The 19,372-nt window shown below is 42.9% G+C and overlaps 2 protein-coding genes across 10 annotated transcripts in view; one reads left to right on the top strand and one right to left on the bottom strand.

Annotated features, from left to right (window-relative positions):
• Positions 1 to 119: 119 nt before the first annotated feature.
• Positions 120 to 3,637, top strand: LOC139812729 (uncharacterized). Its single transcript, XM_071777797.1, has 6 exons — positions 120 to 451; positions 639 to 746; positions 1,967 to 2,030; positions 2,132 to 2,236; positions 2,750 to 2,945; positions 3,083 to 3,637. Exons 1-6 carry the CDS (start codon positions 340 to 342, stop codon positions 3,191 to 3,193), a joined length of 696 nt encoding a protein of 231 aa, XP_071633898.1. The 5' UTR covers positions 120 to 339; the 3' UTR covers positions 3,194 to 3,637.
• Rdx (BTB/POZ and MATH domain-containing protein rdx) overlaps positions 3,469 to 19,372 on the bottom strand; it is a 74,566-nt gene continuing 58,662 nt past the window's right edge. For 5 of the 9 annotated variants that reach the window (XM_071777789.1, XM_071777791.1, XM_071777782.1 and 2 more), the window contains 7 exons: positions 11,538 to 11,682; positions 8,920 to 9,056; positions 8,015 to 8,166; positions 7,673 to 7,812; positions 7,406 to 7,583; positions 6,867 to 7,188; positions 3,469 to 6,702 (listed from right to left, as the gene is read on the bottom strand). In XM_071777789.1, the coding sequence (XP_071633890.1) occupies positions 6,558 to 6,702; positions 6,867 to 7,188; positions 7,406 to 7,583; positions 7,673 to 7,812; positions 8,015 to 8,166; positions 8,920 to 9,056; positions 11,538 to 11,615 (1,152 nt within the window). In that variant the 5' untranslated portion in view covers positions 11,616 to 11,682 and the 3' untranslated portion in view covers positions 3,469 to 6,557. The remainder of the gene's footprint in view (positions 6,703 to 6,866; positions 7,189 to 7,405; positions 7,584 to 7,672; positions 7,813 to 8,014; positions 8,167 to 8,919; positions 9,057 to 11,537; positions 11,683 to 19,372) is intronic. The other 4 variants (XM_071777785.1, XM_071777787.1, XM_071777783.1 and 1 more) reach the window with 3 other exon arrangements.

The following is a 19,372-nucleotide window of genomic DNA, read 5'->3' as shown; positions in this document are numbered from 1 at the left end:
AACATGTCCGCCTTGACGCCTTATCGTCAAAATTTTAAAATATAGAGAAATTATTGGCATTATTGATACGAGGAAATATCTGTTCCTGTCCGAGGCCTGTTGATTACCGATGCGTTATCAGACGATGCGTTCATATTGATAAGATTAATATGGGCATAAATATCAGGCTTTAAGATATAGAGTGTTCAGTACATTTGCATTGGGTGCCGGTTTACATTGTCTTAATGTGTTTGTTCTCGCGAAACTATTTCTTCTGCGCGTATCGCTGTTGCATCTCTACGTTATCTAGCTAGAAACGTGTGATCGCTCGTTAATTATGTCGGCGCAAGTGAAGTTTGGATGATTCCTTATTTGCTTATAAATAGATGTGACATCATGAACTCTTACTCGTTCTTACTCTTATTGGGATATTTATACTTTTGCATTGCGGTAAATCCAATCGAGAACTCAGGTATGTGACATTATATTTGAACGTATACACGTGTAATGTAATATAATTTTTTTAATTTTTTCGTACTTAAATATTTTCAATTTTCTTGTCGCGCTTTAAAGTGAGTGCGTATTAATAAGCGTAGAATACTATCTTTCAATGGCGTGATCCTTTTGTAAAGTGTCTATCTAAATCCGTGTTTCAACAGATTGGGTCGCGAGATTTCCCGAGATTTCGGAAAGATACGCATCTCTAGATAATTGTACGCAATGTGACGTCAAGCAAGACTCGTCGTGCAGCTGCTTCCGTTATGGTGGTGAGTTAATATCGAAGTTTTTCGTGTACGATTGTGGGACACCACACATCTATTTTGTGTGTATGAAATACATTTCAAAGTGTCATTCGAAATACACAATAATTGTAACACACACATACACACGCGCACGCGCGCGCGCATGTATACAATTATATTAATTGTGAATGACTAAAATATTTAATTATATAGTATAATTATTAATATAATTATATGAGATATATACGTTTTAAAATATATGTATTTAAGTACATGTGTGTTTTTTTCTAAGTAATTAAACGCAAGAATTATAGTCTTTCGATATCTTCGAAAAATCCTGTTAGTTATCGGGAGAACATATCTCGATGAAAGTTAATGAACATTACATTTGATTCAAATTTTGCGCTCTTCTAAAGGAACTTACTTTAGAGCGGCGCGAAATTTAAATCATATTTAGTTTGCGTGTACTAAATTTAAGTCAAATTTCGCGCTTGATTCAGATATGAAGTCGATTATTATTGATCAGTTTGGCGCGAAAGTTAAATTGGATCCAGGACGATTTACCTCTTTTTGAAATATATACTCCTGATGATTTTTCAAATCGAAAGACGCGCACAGCAATTTTCGTAATTAATTGTAAAGCATATTTTTACATCATATTTTTCGACGATGATTACGTTTCTATAATGCGACAACGAATGTATGCGAAATGTCATATGATAATCAGTTTTCATCTTATGAATGTTTTTCTCGAGAGTAATTAGAATGTAAAACGACAACGTAACTTTTTACTTCGTATATTTTTCGACAGTACATTTTTATCGCAATAACCGGATCACAATCAAGGCGTACCAATAATTTACATCATCATTACATAAACTGAATCTTGAGAAAAGAATCTGTTAAGTCTGTCAAAACTCGAGATTGTATCTAGTGCAACACTACATTATTCTGTAACGTTGTCTAGCAGTCTGTGTATTTTTATAACACAAATTGTGAACACGCGTACTTGATCGCCTCAAACAAATCGCATTGCGACACGATAAAAAAACATTGTAAGTCGTTATATTACTTATATTTAATGCTAAAAAGTAAGATTTTTTTCTAACAAAATATGCTGACGATAAAAAATGCCCCGCGCGCATTGGTAGTTGTAATTATTAGTATTAAGCATCTTTACGATCTCTAGTTTCTCTGTAAATTTTGAAAAATCTTTAATTTTTTGTACATTTTGAAATTTGCAGATAAGTGTGCAATTTGCTGTTATAGCGTTTCATGCTGTGTCTGCGCGGATTGTGGTATGTGCCGGTAAGAATTAATGAGGTCGCTTGCACGCCAGCAGATGTAACTGTGCCTCGTTTCCCAATTGGATCGAGACCCAGTTTAATAATCGGCAATTTTTATTTCAGGTATACGCAGCAACAACTGATATTAATGACGCAAATCGGTATTTCCATACTGTTCGGATTCGGTATCGTCGGCCTGATCGTAGTTTACTGCAAAATATGCAACAGGTAGGCGAGGGCACGTCTGATAAATTCATCCTTTTAATTTTCTCCGCTGTCACCCGTTATTACTGCTCGCAAGTGAACACGACTGTGTCGAATTTAATGACGTTTCATGACGAATGTAGCTTCGTTATCGAACTGCCAAATCTTGTTTTTTTTTTCTCCTTAATCTCGAATATCAATCTTAATTGATTGAGCGTCTTGACTGACGCAACCGCATGCTGGCGGCATGAATAAAAAAGCAATTATAATCGCGGTCATGTTCCAACGTTTTCTTAAAAAATTTTTTAAGACTTAAATTAATAAGCAAATAAATCGATTAATTTTTATAAAGTTAGTCCTTCAAGTATACACTTTTTACTCGTCTCGTAAGCGCGATGAAATTTGTTTCCCTAATACTCTTCATGATTCTTCGAAGGTATCGAAAAACGCGCACAGCAATCCTCATCGAGGTAAAACTTTGAAGATGCAAATAATTCCCCGCTTGTAAGGCACTTTAAATGTATTTTCGTAATTCAGGACGAGGCAGGTTGCACGAGAACGCAGAAGGTTGCGCGTCGTGTTGCACGAGGAGCGTGACTTGGTGACGCAGTGCAGCACCATCATCGAGGGCCTACGGGACAGACCGCCTTCGTACAACGAGGTCATCCGCAATGCTTCGCCCGTCTACACATCTTCCTGCGCTCCTCCTCTCTATTCGTCTCCGTACAACAGAGTATATAGATTAACATATTTTTAGTTTACTGATTACGATAAAGATATACTGATAAAGATATACGTTCGCTACAACTTACCGCGATATGAGAGATAAAAATGTTTTTCGAGTGACGATAAAATTTTGTCTACTTGCAGGCGTCCATGCAGGAAGCTCCGCCATCGTATCCGGGAACGCCGAAACCGCAGGAAAAATCGCAAGACTCCGACGAACTCCCTTCTTCGCTTCCCGTTGCTCAGCACATGTAATGATAACTCTTACAGACAATCGTCCATCTGCGTGTACATACATTATGTATGCCACTCGAATAAAACGTAATCTGTAGATTTATTTAAGAAAAAGTCGTGCGGTGCTACGGGTATTCGTTTGTATTAGACTCCGAAAGTCTCGATCTTCCAAAATCTTTTCTAGCTTTTACCAGATTCGTCTGGTCGTGATACAATATCGCGATCTCGATAATCTCGCGATTCGCACGCAGAGATCCAAACGTAGCGATGGAGGGGTAATGAAAAATCACGCTCCGTTATATAATGAAAATGTCATTTATTTGATGTGGTGCAATGACTTAAAGTAAAATGGAAAATGAATGTCTGCGTGTATGAGCTGGGTTCAATGAGCGGCGCGCGTAACAATTCTCGCGGATCAGCCACTACCGCAACCATCAATTTTTTTTTTTTTTTACAAAAGAGCGCTTCAAATTTCTAAATGCAATATACAACGGATTTGTGTGTATGCATGTTGTGTGTAATGTATGTGTGTTTGTCAGAGAGCGAGCGTGCGGTAGTAGCTAGTGACGGTGGTGATCCCAATCGGTCACCCAACACGCGCCGGCTTTCATCATGATGAGGTAACACTTGTCTTACTTGTACTTAATAGTTTATCAAATTATATCCAGTCATACGCTCGTATTATTCCTGCTGCGGGTTTCGTACGGAATTGCGCCTACATCTGTGTATGTGTGTACAATTTTTGTTTTCCTTTCGATCTGTATTTTTTACGAATTGCTATCTCAGAGTTAGCTTTATTCTGCTCTCTTATTTTTTTCCAGTTTCTTTTTTCTTTTTCGTTTTCTCTAGGAAAAGACATTCAACGTTACGTGTGTGTTCCACGAAAGAAATCGCCGCACAGTCCCAAAGATAGATATGAGAATTAGAGAATGGTCGCAGATTTTTTAAATATGAATCAGCACGGCCAAAGTCTGTTCCTTAAATTGCTACTATACCCGCTTTTGTATCTAAATCTTTCTTTTTGTTCTTTTTTCCATCTTCTTATTTAAGTCCTGTATTACCTAAGACTCAAATAAAAAGATTCGACGTAGAAAAACAGTGGAAAATTTCTCCTAACTAGATTTCCATCGGTTCAAACTTTTGATCTACGACGCGAAATCGCTTCGCTCGACGGCGCTACGCAACGAATGCGCGCCTCCTAATCTGTATCAATTTTTTCGGCGTTACGTTACGTTTATAAGTTATAAAGCGTCGGTAGTGTGTTTTCAAGGAACATGAGTTTAGCGTAGTCTGTAAACTCGAAATAAATTATACATTACTTGATTATTGTACGGTTTTCGTAAAAGTATGGGATCCTCGTACGTGAGTTTGTTTTGTTCTTATAAAATACACAGCAGATATGTACAGTGTAAAAATCTTAAAATCGATAGTGACACGCTAGGTTTGGGACTGTCCGGATAACGACTGTCGCTTATCGTATGTATTTTATATAACAAGTAAATTCACTGGCTGCCAGGATCGTCAAGGGGATGAGGGGTGGGGAGCGGGAGGGGGTCTGTCTCTAGAAAGGATCGATTATACAATTGCAGTAATTACAAGTGGTCTTATCACAGAACATGTATGGCATTAATTGTCATCATTAATGATGTGTAAATGGTAATAAGTATTCCACATATTTAAAACTCGGCTTTCGATAAAGCTAAAGATCGGAGGATCAGGAAGCCAGTACACGGTACTAAACGATTGATTATTATTTTTCGCCTCTGCGGTTGCCCATAATTCAGTTCATTGACCACACGCAATTTTACAGACCAATCAAATTAACGACGCGAAAAAAAGGGAGCGATTAACGTTCCGCGCTATAATTGACTAACGTTTCTATTTTACACGATTTTTTTAATATGTCTTTTCTTTCTTCATTCTTCTCGTCCATTTTTTATTCAATACGTAAATAACATACAAACTTTGAATTGCGGATCATAACGTCTCTAAAATGTAACCAGTATGCGCGCGGGGGATGTGAGGATATACACCCCCGTGATATTCAACGTAGATCCGATAAATTATGGACAACCCTAAATTTAATAACGTAATCATTAATAATAATAATTAATAATAATAATAATTCGATCCTATCACTTCGCTTACAGTATGCAATACTCCAGAAAACAAGACAAACTGTGCCTACTGACGGAGGAAGGGGGGACGGGAAACGGATAAGGTTTATCGTGGCAAAAGGGAAAAGGGGAGAGTTTATCTGTAGACAAAAATATACAAAAATACATAGGGCACAGATTGCGTAGCATTAATAGTAATAATAATATTCAGAGAAAGAGATCATAAAAAAAGAACACTAACTAGAATGATTTCTCCGTCTTGGAAGAGTTTGAGACGCGTTAAAAACTAAAAAGATCACTACTATCAGTAGAAACAAACAAAGTATTTAATTCTCTCCGTGCTCGACGCGTCGAGCGTACGGCGGCTACGGGACATCCGTTTGATCCATCTTTTCTCCTCGTGCTTTCTTTCGACAAAGGAACAAAATGTTTAAATCGTCTGGCCGACGTCTATCACAACTTCCTTCGTGCATCGCGTATTGTTGTTGCTGCTGTTGCTGTTGTGGCAATCGCGACGGCGAGTCACGTGGAGAGAAGCTCCTCGCCTTTCCTTGGTCCTCTCTGGCTATACACTCCGTGTCTTTAATGTCTCGCGCGACCGTCTGCTTCCAGTCCGTTCGTTCGATGATAACGGAAACGAAAGCAAGTCCACAATGACGGTGATAATCCTGATGACATGTTCCAACGTGTCATCAAGATTGATTGGCATCGGGGTTTTGACGGTGAAGAAAACGAGCGCGATGCGACTATGGTACTGCTGCTGCTGTTGCCGCTTTTACTGAATCGACTCGCGCTCAGGCCGAGAAGTATGGATGCTGATGGGGATGCGCGGATATGAATGCGTAGGCTTTCGGACATCTTGTTCTTCTCTTCGACGCGCGGAGTCGAAACGAGCAGCGCGCTAATGGTGGTCACATCACGTCGAGTTCTCTCTCACTATCGACACTTACTTGAACACAAAAAGTCCGAGCATGTGTGGGAGCGCCTCTTTTAAAACTCGCCCTCGATCGACCGAACGGACAAGACGATTTTCTTTCTCTTGCCATCGATTTCTGAATACCCTCAACCGAAGCTCGTTGACAATCGGGGTGATTCTCACATCGGTTCTCGTCGTCGATTTTTCTTTTTAGACCAGAGAGTGGCGCACTAGGAAACATTTATTTAGCACTACTATACTTCATTATATCACTGTACACAAAGGTTCAAGAGGGATGCAAAAGTGGTGGGGGCGATGTAGAGGTCGTGCCCGGGGTCAGCGGTGACTGCTTTCAGCTCTGTTTCACTCGTTTCCTGGGCGGTCCAATCGGTGGGATTTGCTGGGTCGCCAAAGCCCGGAAAGCTTCTGCTATCAGGTGCGGATGGGAATTCACCATGGACTTGAAACCCACGGTATCCATCACATCCGTCGCATGTCTGTAAAAGCATAGATTAGAGATCGCGAGTTTCATCGCGTTCACCCACAGCCAAAGAATATAATTTTGATCGTTGAAAGAGCAAAATTATCTTTTAGCCGATGAGCTGACATACGTGTGTGCGTTGCGCGCAGGCAACACTTCTCTCCCGCGAAATTAACTTACGTATTAATGAAGTCTATCGCCTGTGCTTTCAGCTGATCGGCGCTATGGAGATCGGCAAGTATGAGGATTTCAGCCGCGTTCTCAATGGCTAAACTTGTGCAAAGTGCTTCTTCGCACATTACCTTCAGCCTCTCCAACGCGTACTTGTCCGCCGCGGCTAACAGATCATCCGCCATCTTCTCCAGATTCGCCGCTTTACCGGTATAAATAAATCGCAGCATTTCTCTCAAGACTTCGTGGTCCACGTCGGTGATGTCGACGTGATTTTTCTTTCTCTCCTCCATCTCGTGCTCGAACATTGCCGAGAAGACGGGACTTCGGGCTGCAAATCGCAATTGCAAAATTATTCAAAATTATCATTCTTTAGCATAAAGACGCGCGTTATCAGTTTACTCATAATTTTACTCAAAGGGATAAGATTCTATATTTTTGCATATTGTATTGCACATTGTATTTGCATATTGCACATATATATGTATACATATATTTCTTTTAATTATACATTCAAGCACAACAGAGTTGTGGACGACGAGCCTTACCTGCGAGAATTGCTTTGTGCGCCTGGAACTCCCTTCCGCAGACAGTGAGCGTTACGTCGCTAAATTTTTGGTTCTCAAACAGCAGCCCGAGATCATCGGGCAGCCGGCACTCCGGCACTTTAAATTGTATCGTATTACTCTGCCCGGAGATGTTTACACTGTCCGCCACCACGCTGACCTGTGGAGATAACGGAATTAGAGGTGCTCGGCTCAGCCGACGAAATATGCGCGAGTAACGAGATCGAGTAGATGTTACAATCGACATACAAAGGTATATACCTCACAGAATATCGTGAGTTTGTCGTCTGGCAGCAGTCCGTTGGCCTCGTCCAGAAGAAAGTCTCTCCTGATGAACTTCTTAAAGCCCCAATCTTTACCCTGAACGAACCTGTAAGCACGCTGGCTCTCTGCAAGAACAAAACGAGAAAGACCCGTTCAGGCCGGCGTACATCTTTCACCCGCGTACCGACTTATCGTTACGCGGACCGCCGGCGCAGCTGAAGCAAGTCGACGAAATTTTTAAATCTTTTAAAATACCCTGCATTGCATCCGCACGTGTATACACGCTGACAGATTAATTGCGCACGTAAACGTTTCTTGCCGACTTACCCATTGCTTTGGTTTCTTCTCTTTTGGCATTAAGAATAGAAAATTTGAACTTTGCTCTGACTTCGGATTTGTTGCACGAAACGAGAAGGAGATACAGCGACAGGTAGTCTTTGCTCTCTTCATCCAGGCCCTTAGGATTCACTCTCAGGCACCTAGAAACCAATTAGCGCATCAATTGACACGACTGCTGTCGCCTTGACGGCGATTTCTCGTTTCGTCCCCTTTCAACGCGAATTGCGAAATTTATCTCTCCCCCAAGGTCCTTCCCCTCAATTCGAAAGCCGATCGCAGATCGGCCAGATCGGCGAGTGTTCTGTCTCGCCGCGTCGAAACGCGTTTTTTCGCCGTGCCAAACGCGAACGGGAAAATATAAAGCCGGGAATGTAGCACGCTCGCGCGGCGAGACAATGGCTCGTATTCTCACCGTTCATTTAGGCGCTAAACGCGGCGGCTCGCATTTCTAGGACTTCCGACACTGTTTTTCCACACGTGGAACGCGCCGCGCGTGTGCTGACTCAAGGCGACTCGAGATCCGCGGCCAATCATACTCGGACTATGGAATCGACGGACAAAGGCCGCGTGATTTACAATGTCAAGCGTGCCACTTTGTCGAGTAAACCCGGCGAATTATATATAGACTGTATTATTAACCGCGCGCTGCTCAGACTTTCCGTTTAGCGCCAAAATGAACGTGTCAACAGATGTAAATGTCTCCGCTAATCGTCTAATTCAATACCGAATCCGCACGATACATTATGTCTCGCTTCGGTTCGTATGCAATGCAAAGAATCTTAAACAATTTTTCTCTCTCCCTCCCTCTCTCTCTTATCTTTTTTTTCCCCGGATCTGTTCCCGCGGCTTCTCGTTGTTGATCGTCGTTGATCGTCGATGGGATCGGTCCTTACCATTTCAACTTGTCGTTGGCCCCTGCTGAGAACGTGGACGACTTGAGCACCTCTCCCATCTCCTCCCGGCAAAAGCTGAAGTTATTTATCGTCCACATATAGCTGAACTTAACCACCTTCACCTGTGCACATAAGACCTTCAAATGCGATACCACGTCAGAGTTTATCCCGGTGGAAGCTAGCTTAATAATCTAACTACGCTAAAATGCCTACGCAAACACCACGCGGCGTCCACGGCCCCGTCGTCGTGGGCGTCCAGTTTACAAGATCCTCACAGTTTACAAAATCTATCTGGTCCCGCTCGGTCCCGAGATCTCCGCGTTAAATATTTGTGGGAGGTGGGGAAATATCTCGAAAAAAATTTCTAGAAAAATATCGAGGAACGGCTCGGGGCTGCGAAACAATCGGGACCTCTTACAACAAACTTCTTCCCGGCGCGGTGGGAACCAGGATTTCTCCTTTTTTTTAAATTTGAACCGAGTTCTCTTCGTACTTGAATCAGCTAGACTGCCCGAACGGCAGTTGAACTCTTAGAAGTGAGACACATCCGGTGATTATGGATTATCAGCTCGACATAGTAAAACGTCCGTCGTCGTAGTTAAATCATGTTGTAGCTACGACTGTGTTTACAAGTCGCTCGCCTCGCGCTACATTCAATTAGTATTCCTCTTTGTCCGCGTAAAAGAAAAAAATAAATGTCATTGTTGTAAGCCAGCCGCGTGTATTCGGATCTCTCTCTCTCGGGACGAGGCGTCGATCATAGACGGACGGTTCGTTTATATGTTAATGTCGAGTCCGTGAAAAGCCCTCGGCAGAACGAAGTTCTCTCGACTACGCCGAAATCGGCCTTGAAGGCGAAGTACTACAAGTACCAGCATACGGTAGCGCAAAGGGGGACAGAGCGGAGTCGGGGAGGGCGCGGAGAGGTCCAGGGTCGAATCGAATGATCCCCCCTCCCTCTCTCTCTCTCTCTGTCTCTCTCTCGGGCTGCTTGCGCAATTCCCTTAAAGAATACACAAACGGCTTTAACGGTAGAGGCGTGACTTTTGTTATTTCGAAGGACGAAGCATTTTTCTTTCCGCCCGCTTTTGTCGGTAACGGTTCCGACACATGTGACCGCCTTTTTCTCTCTCTTTCTCGCCGCGGGAGTTCGCATTAATATGCATCGACATCGCGGATTGGGACTAATCGGATCGGGAATTTTCGTCCTGGCTGTGACGAAACGTTAAACGCGAGGAATGTCGTTCATGAAGTCCAAGATCTCGTGAACGTCGCTTACCTCAACACGGTCGAATATAATATAAAATTAACGGGTATCTAAAAAGAGAGAAAGAGAGAGAGGGAATCTAAAACGGACGATGGCGAATAAAATACGAGGAAGAGAAGAAAGACGCGAGAAGGTCAAGACCTCGGAAGAAGTCAATGATCTCTGACGTCAGCGTCGTGCGTTGCGACCTTGGTGAACAAGCGATAGCCCGCGGCCAAATCTATTCGTCTAGTATTCATTAAATGGTGAACTTTGCGCAAGCCTCTTATCGGTCATCTGTGAGACGATTATGCGTGTCCTTGTACGAGGAAAACGGTGCTGGTCAGCGCCACAAGCGAATGATCGGCGATATTTCTACCGTGTTCGAAGATGAGATCCTTCCTGATTGATGAAAGTACAGAAAGAACGGTGTAAACGGAGAAAAGAAAAAACTTATACCAAGTCGCAGTAAGGAGAAAGAGACCGATTAGAAGCGTGTACCGTAAACATCCGTGACAATCGTTGAAATAGGTCCGAGAGTTTAATCCTTTCCACTGGAGAGGATCTGAAGTCTTTATGACTTTCGTCATCGAAATTAAGACACGAAACTTACGATACGTGAACATTAAAATGCTATTTACGTATCTCGTATTTAAGAAACGCGAGCAAAGGAGATTTGTACGTTTAAAGCTCGAAGGTTCAATCATCGCGGCATCGCAGCGACTAAGCCGGGGCTTCAAGTGGAATCTGACGGGTTCTACCGGCAGAACTTCTCCATCTCGTGAAGACAGTGTAATGCTAGCTAGAAATTCTTAGTTGAATTTCAACTTTCTTTCCTCTGTAACACGTCGAGTCTTACAGAACATTATACACTGTTAAATATCAAAGAATGAAATTTAAACCAATACCTTGAGATAATATTTTTAATGTGTGTAGAAATTTATTATTTTAACACAAAATAATATTATTTTAACTCCACTGATTTAGTCAAATCAACATTGTTTTAGTTATTACAATTTAACGACATATCGAATAGGAGCAGTAGCTCCTATATGAAGTAGCCTATATGAATGGTTAAAAATAACTCAAATTGAGTACAATTTGACGCTACAAATTTAACAGTGTATACATGAACAGTTTATCTACTATTAAACCTGCTTATTTTATCACAAGAGGATGAGTTGGACAAGTTTCTTGCCTATCCGACGCGTTATTTTTCCACGATAAACCGAAAGACGCCAATATAATCTGCTACAACTCTAATTTCCGCCGCTCACGATGACTGGGTGAATTTCGGCGCAGGTGAATCGATCGCTAAAACCGCGGCGGAGCGCCAGCGGAGGACAATGAACCACCCAACGACGAAACGTACCTGCGTGTAACACCAGTTCTCGGCCACGGGGGTGTTCACTTCCGGCGGTGGTGGGCTCGGGACGCGGCTCACCGCCATACTACTGCTGCTGTGCAGGTTCGAGCTGACCCGCGACGTCTGAGGCGCACAGTCGCTCACCGCAAGTCTGCAACAGAAAAAAAAAACGTGAGTCGTCCGGATTAATTCGGGTGAATACGAGAGCGGCAGTTTCGAGTCATCTCGCCCGTATACGCCCGGCAGAATGTCGTTAATTGTGCGCGCGTGTTCGCGTGTTACGTCACGGGGTCGTCGACCCTCTCCATATTTCTGGACAGAGCGACCGACAGAGTACGCCGGGACAGAGGAGCTTATTGGATCATGCCCGTGATGCACGGACGGCGCGGCGGGGATCTGCGTTCGACACTCGGGCAAAACGGTATTGCAACGTGGCTATAATTGACCGATGAATCCCGCGAACTCGACCGAACCATCAGATTGAAAATTAATTCCCGGGACACACTGTCGAGAGTGTCGAGTATTCGCTATTTCGATAACACTTTTAAGAAATACAATTTTTATATTTTTATATTGTAATGTATACGAAAAGTTCGACGCTGTTGAAATTAAATACAATAGAGACTGTAAGTTAAAAGAAAGAAAATGTAATTGTGGGAGCGAAAGTCCTTGTAACCTGACTGAAAATCGATATAGACCATACCTACATACATATTTTTATATTTGCCACGTATCTTCTCCTGTATTACTCCGTTTGCTGTGTTCATTATATGCGTAACAAAGACTACTTTGTCTCACGACGACGTTCGTTGAATTACGAATCCCCTAGAATTGAACTCTTTGGAAAAACCGTCATCGATCGCGAGAAACAGAGGAATACGAGCAGGGGAAGGAACGGAAAGAGAGGCGCGGAGCGAGAAGGAAGAGCAAGGATGACGGAGGAAGGGTACGTAGGACACGCGATGGTGTTCACGTGCGGTGCCAAGTACGGAACCGCTCGGAAGGCAAGTCAAGTACATTAGCCTCGCAGGTTCATCGGACGGCATCGGACGACCCGACCAACCAGGAAACGGAAACCGAATCGAGCCAACTCTTGTCTCGAGTTCGCGATGCAAAGAGATTCGCGCGCCTGCCGCGTCGAAAGTATATCTTTTGACAAGGTAAACTCGTTAGAGTGACAAGTAATAAAAGTAATAATGAGGAGTAGCGGTAATTTTCCAATAAGATAAAGCAAGTATGGTAAAATTCTTTTTATTTATAGTTTTATTTATCGCCAGAAGGAGTAAATAGAATGTGTATTTTCGAGATAGATAGAATCTATTCAGTCTAAAGTTTATTGATGAATACCTCGAGCAGCTAATATTTCGTCAATCAAAATAGAAGAGATATAAATATTATAATTTCGATTATAATTACGCGATAGTAACTGAAATAAAGAGCCGCGCGCTCCAGAGAAAGCGATGGACCCGGAAAACAGCTCTATTTCTAACTTTAATTGAAAATTTAATGTGGACAGCAAATCGAGTCGCGGCCTCGATTCGTTATCGTATTGTTATATCGTCAGGATTCTCCGTTTTTTTCTCACAAAGCGTACTTTCGTGCGGCGAATTTCTTCGATTTCGCGAGAGAGAGAGAGAGAGAGAGAGAATCGCGTCGCGACTCGACTTTTCGAGCGGATCGCGTTCTCCGTTCGGCCGTTCGTGCGTTCGACGCTGTAACTTTCACTTCCACGCCACACTTCCAACGCTATACTCCCACGTCGCGTCGCTTTTGCGCTAGATACCGCCGGGGGCATCGTCAGATCGTGCGGGGGGAGAGTAGTTCGGGGCAAAAAAGACGGCAAGGAGGGAGAGAGAGAAAGAGAGAGACACAAACGATTTTATCGTAACTCCGACCGGCGCTCCGTTTTGAGAAAGCGATCGCGCCTTGCCACTAGAAAGTATAAGCGGAACAGCGAGATGTTTCGCCAATGAGAAGACGTTAGAAGTGTAAATGTCATACAGAATATGTAAATTCGTAAGAACCATTGTTTTAATTTTCATCTTAAGAAGAAAAAAGGAACTGTGCTAAACGGAAAGACTGTTGATCTTCCTAAATTAAATAAATGTCGCAATAAATACATAAATGTCAATTAAGTAATCGAAATATAAAAGCGAAAACGTTACTCGAGTCCAGATATTGTATTATAATTAAAAAGATTATTTTCCTGCAAAGATTATCTTTTCGATAATACTTAAAGATCGGAGTCGCACAAAGGCAGGGATTCTTTCCCGTTTGCTTTAGGGATTTGAGTTTAGGAGGACGCGAGCGAGCCCTAGATCAACATCTCTTTGTCAGAGCGATCGAGGGATATTCGACTCGGCTTACACAGGCGTGGGTCAGACCTCGAGAGTTCAGGGGAAAGTAGAACGGAGCCCCAGCACAAGCTCGCCGGTGAAAACGAGGAAGTTAGGTGAAAACTGTCCATAGTACGTCGAAATCACGTAATTACAGTGCCTGCTAGCCCGACGCCCGACACCGCGGGCAGCTTCTTGCCAAATCTCGCCGCAATTCGTGCCGAATATATTTCTATCCTCTTCCCCGGCTGTTTAACCCTCCGTCACCCTCCTGGGTCATTTTGGGCACAAGCGGATAATGAATAACCTAAATTTTTTCAAATTTTTTGAAAGCCTATAATGAAAAGAAAGTGCGTCTGGACAAAATGGACCCAGAGAAGCAACAAAAGCAGTAAAAATAACTGTGGTGACGGAGGGTTAAATGCCGTCGCGTCTTGCGTTTAATTCCGCGAGAAACCAATCCTCCGAGTTGTTTTCTCGCGCTCTCCAACGGCGGTTCTTAATTTAATCCTTGCCCGTACTTGTCTTTGTCTCGACGTACTTCATTTGCCGTCTGTCACTGTTATCTCGTTTGCGTTTTCACTTTCCGTGCTGAAAAACACGCGCGTTATCTTCCACGTTTCTCCCTCTCTCCCTCTCTCTCTCTATTTCATAAAAATATCCCCGAACGACGTTGTTTTTCAGTTGCCGATGATTTTATGCTTCTCTGATAACGTGTAATTGAACAAACTCCTCCACGTAATTGTTGATAAGGACAACACGAAGGTTGGCGTGATCCGCGTCGCGCAGATAATGAGGTTGCGTTTTCCACGAAAAACATGCTTTATGCGAATGCGTAACGCGACCCCGAAGGAATCCGCGGGAGGATCTTCTCGTTCGTCACGATCGAATTTAGATCCCGCGTCGCTCCCTATCGACGCCTCCCACGCTGACTCGGCGGCAGCGCATAATTAGATGCGTTTATCTCCGTATCTGATTCATCCGGTCGTTTCGTAAGACCGGCAGGCAGGCAGGCAGGCAGGTAACGTTCGTTAACTGACGCGCGACACGCGCGCGCGAGCGAGCCCGGCGACACGCTCGCGGAAAAAGCGATAGAAAAAGGAAGTCTCAGTGTCAAGATCGGAAGGTCGCGGAGGCGACCGAGTGCGGCGCAGAGCGCGAGGAGGCTAAAAATATCCGCCGCTTTACGATTATCACGATTACGCGTAGCTCGCCGATGCGCCGGTGTAACCGCGATAACCGATTCGCAAGTTTCGCAACCGAGAAACAACGAGAACAACCTCGCTTCGGCATTGGGACCGCATAAAAATTAATTCTGTAAAAAAGGCCGATTTCCGATTATTTCATCCAACGTGGATTTCGGAAAATGTCGGGAGTAAAATAAAAAAACTGGACGACGGACCGCCCAGGCATATGCTGCGCTTTGCTGCAACAAATTTATACGTGATCTCGTACGTGATATTATCGTTAGATGTATATGCAACTGACATCGGAGAAGCAGATATTCCGCTATCAAAGAGAGATTCAATTTCGGTATACCGAACGCTACGTTTCCTCCACGGAGACACGTGGCTGTATATGTACACCAGGGCCTTGATGTATTGACAACGATAATATACAACCTTGGCTGTTACACAGCTCATTTGACATTCCCCACCATTACGTACCGCATCGCTTTTCCTCGGATTCTATGCACATGCCTTGTTATTTCATTCTTTATACCTCTTCTCTTCCTGTTATTCTACCTATTGTACATCCTGCCTTACTATGCGATACATACTAATTGATGAATAATAAAGTAACTAATGTGACAGATAACAATTATCAGAGAAAATCTAAGAATGTAAGATAATTTTCGTAACAAAAGGTAGAAAGAGCGTTCTTTATCTCTTTGAAAGATCGCAAACATTCTCGTATCTTTCTTTGCTGCCCTAGTCCTGCTCCAAAAAAATGGCACCGTAATCTCAGGACTTAAGAGAGACTTTTGTGTACTTTATCCCAACAGAAACGGAAATCCATTAAAGGAAGAAAAGGAAGAAGACCCAAGGGCAAGGGAGAACGGCTCGGCGAGACGAAGCGGAGTCGAAGAAACCGCACGCTGTTGGTCGATTTTCGCAGGAAAGTCAGTAGACGAGACGCGGCGGAGAAGAGGGGCGGAGTCAAGGTTGACGCTACTCGGCGTAAGTCGGAGTGTGTGATAAGACAAAGGCTGACTCTCTTCAAGGGCGCCGCGAGCGAGCGAGCGAGCAGGCGTGTGTACGATGCGATGCCGCGGACTCGCCTTCGCGTTTTGCACGCGCCGCGACTTGTCGCTCCGTCGAGGACAGGCGATCGCTCGCTCTGGCGAGGAAGATGCACCGGCGACGGGATGGACGGGCCGGTTGTCGGTTCAGCCTCGCGAAAACCAGTCCGGCCAAGCCTGCACCGCACAGTGAACAACAACCACGAGCAAGAATCACGGATGCCGTAACGCGAGGAGAGAGAGAGAGAGAGAAAGAGAGAGGACGGGAGGCGAGGGGGAAGGGATGGTTGCATCGACCGCCAGTGTCTCCAAGGAGGTGATAAGGAATCTATGTATGTACCCCGTGACGTGTCGCGTTGGGTATCACATATCTCGAGCTGATACGGTCGACACAGCGCAAATATGAACACGCGGGCACTCCATAGTTATCGCTATACCCTTCGACTTTCAAGATTAAATGCTCGAGCCTAGAGGACGAGATTTCGTCGAAGTAAGATTTACATGTAAATTCAAATGAAATATATAAGTAGAAATCTAATGAAGAGACACGATATTATTAGCGTCTCTTGCAGTTAGGAAACATCCGATATTTAACCAATATACTTGAGTAGTCGTTCACATTTATTACGTAGCTTATCTGCTTATTAGACTTTCAAATATTTCACGACAAGCGATAATCTAGAGATATTCTATCGAATTATGGTAAATTTTTGCCTTCGATATCGAGGAACGCTAAACTCGTCCTATACTTCAAATAATTGCGTAATAAAGCCGAAGTGACAAATCGCTCCATTTTTAGCGGCCACTATACACGTTAAATTATAAAATTCCTGAATATGCGGCACGATAAAGCTATTATTCGCTTATGGACGTTCATTAGTTTTAGTTTTTCTTTTTTATTTTAGTATATTGCTGACAAAGGAGAAAGAACAAAATTCGTTACAATATTTTAATCTTTTAAATTCTTTTTTTTTCTTTATCTTTGTCATGGATTTAAATATAAATAAACAAAAAATTAAATTATTTGTTCTAATTTAAAATATTTAAACTGAAACGCGAAAATCAATTCATTTCAACGGCTTCTATACACATTAAATTATCAAACTTCTGAATGTGCGTCATGAACAAAGCTATTATATTCGGAGAAGAATTACTAAGAAAATGACGAGGGCTCGTTATTATCTGTCAGTCGCAGCAAATTTCCTTTCTTCATTCATGCATTCCTGCATGATGCGCCGCGACTGACGTCATGAGGCAATTGCGACAATATTGAGTTAATAAAACAATTCTTATGGGCAAAATGGAGGGAAAGGAAAGAGAAAGAGATGGACAGCTAATCGAAATTATTGTCAACATTAATAATACTGTATTAATTACGGTGTTTTAAAATAAGTTAAGTGCAAACTAATTCACTTGTCTTCTGAGCTCGTATTTTTGTTCTTGAAAATGTATCCGTGCTAGGCAGCACACCGTTCTCAGATATGTTGCATCGCCACGCGTCGCATTCGTTCGCGGCGCACCGATTCAAGGTTCACGGTTACGATAACAGGCATATGAAGATCTCCTCGCACAAAGAGCACGCGATGACGAACGTCGTCTCGCTCGTACGAAGTAAAGGTTCTCGATTCTCGACATTTACGCGGCAACACGCAAACCATGTATAAATTTTTTTTTGCTGTTGCGTTGAACGTGCGAATTAAATAATTGCGAAACGAGTTGATGCAACACCCTGAAATATAAAATTATACGTAATGTGACAAACAAACATCCTTCTCTGTATAACGGCTGTTAATGACAGTCCAACAATCATCGACGATAATTCGTGGTGCGCTTCAGTGCAAATCAGTTTCCCGATTGGAATTCAGGCTGCGATGCTGTTACTACGCAGAAAATAATGAAAACATCGGCATGCTGTTACGATGCACGTTAACGCGATTGAATAATATATCGCGTAATTATTGAATGAAGCTGCTCCTCTCTCGTACTTAACTGTCTTGAAATACAATAATATTAAATAACATTAAATATAAAAATATAATATCGAGAACATTAAAATTTTAATTAAGAGCGTATAGAACATATTCATGGATGTGCGCGACATGTTCGTCGTATAATTTAATCTCCCGAAATTAGAAGTATTACGTAGCTCCTTTCTGCGTCGCTCACGTCTCTCCCTTCCCTTTCCGATCAACTTAACCCTTTCGTTATAAATTCTTTTCAGCGTTTATCATATCTAGTACCTAAATAAGACGACGAATTGCCGTTTTAAAAATAATTCATGTAAAAAAGTATACTTAAATGTAGGCATTCTTAAGCAATGGTCAAAATAATTGCGGCAAAGACGCGATTTGTGTTGTTTAAGCGTAAAAATATAACGCATGGCATTTGATTGCGATACATTTTATTGGTTCTGAATAAACGAGTGAGAAGCGACCGACAAATCTTGCTGCAATAAAACACCCGCCCATTTTGCAGGTGATCATAACGTCTACATATTAAGAGCAACGTTTTAATTGCAATTACGTTAATGAGATGCGTATTAAAAGACATAACCCGATAAAGAAGTAAACAAATAAAATTAAAAAGATGGTGAAACTTGAGAAATCTCGGAAGAAATCTCATCTATTATATAGAAAACTGATCCCTCATGATTTTGTATATGTATATTACCTAAAAGGAATGCCTAGATAGGATTCGACGCAGACTAAGAAAAGCGAAAGCGAGGGCTAGGATGATTTTCAAGGGGACCTTCCGTCTGGTTTCTTCATAATGGGTGTCGGTTTTGAATTCCGAGGGATCCGTCGTCGTCGTCCATTATGGAAGAGGGGAAGCAAACCCTCAAGGGGGACGTACCGGCCCTGTACCCTTGAAGCCGAAGGTTGCCACCAAGCGCGAGGGACAACCTTCCTTCCTTCTTTCCCTCCGCCACGCTTCACCACCACCACCACCACCACTACCACCACCGCCATCATCGTATCCTCCGCCTCTTCCTCCTTTATACTTAGCTTTATTTCATCGAGTCCCGGACATCGATTGGCCTCGACTACCGTCTGTACGCGTGTGCGTACATGCGTGTGCCACGGCTATAATAATATTCAAATAATTCCCCGAAACGTAAATCACGTACGAAAACTAGTGGCGTCGAGATACCGCCGATCTCGATTTAACGAAAAAGCAAAAAAAAAATCGGCTTGAAAGATTAATATCGGTGCCAAAGCGGTACTCCTGAATAATCACGTTATTCTCGTCATCGAATCCCAGAT

This window comes from Temnothorax longispinosus, chromosome 5, assembly GCF_030848805.1.
Source record: "Temnothorax longispinosus isolate EJ_2023e chromosome 5, Tlon_JGU_v1, whole genome shotgun sequence".
NCBI lineage: Eukaryota > Metazoa > Arthropoda > Insecta > Hymenoptera > Formicidae > Temnothorax > Temnothorax longispinosus.
Note: the sequence above shows the minus strand (reverse complement) of the source record. Positions and strands in the feature narration are given on the sequence as shown.

Bases quoted from the DNA above. Each gene is read 5' to 3' on its own strand.
- LOC139812729 (XM_071777797.1), top strand. From the start codon at position 340: ATGATTCCTTATTTGCTTATAAATAGATGTGACATCATGAACTCTTAC. The intron at 747-1,966 runs GTGAGTTAATAT...TGAAATTTGCAG, and splicing joins CAGCTGCTTCCGTTATGGTG to ATAAGTGTGCAATTTGCTGT. The intron at 2,237-2,749 runs GTAGGCGAGGGC...TTCGTAATTCAG, and splicing joins TACTGCAAAATATGCAACAG to GACGAGGCAGGTTGCACGAG.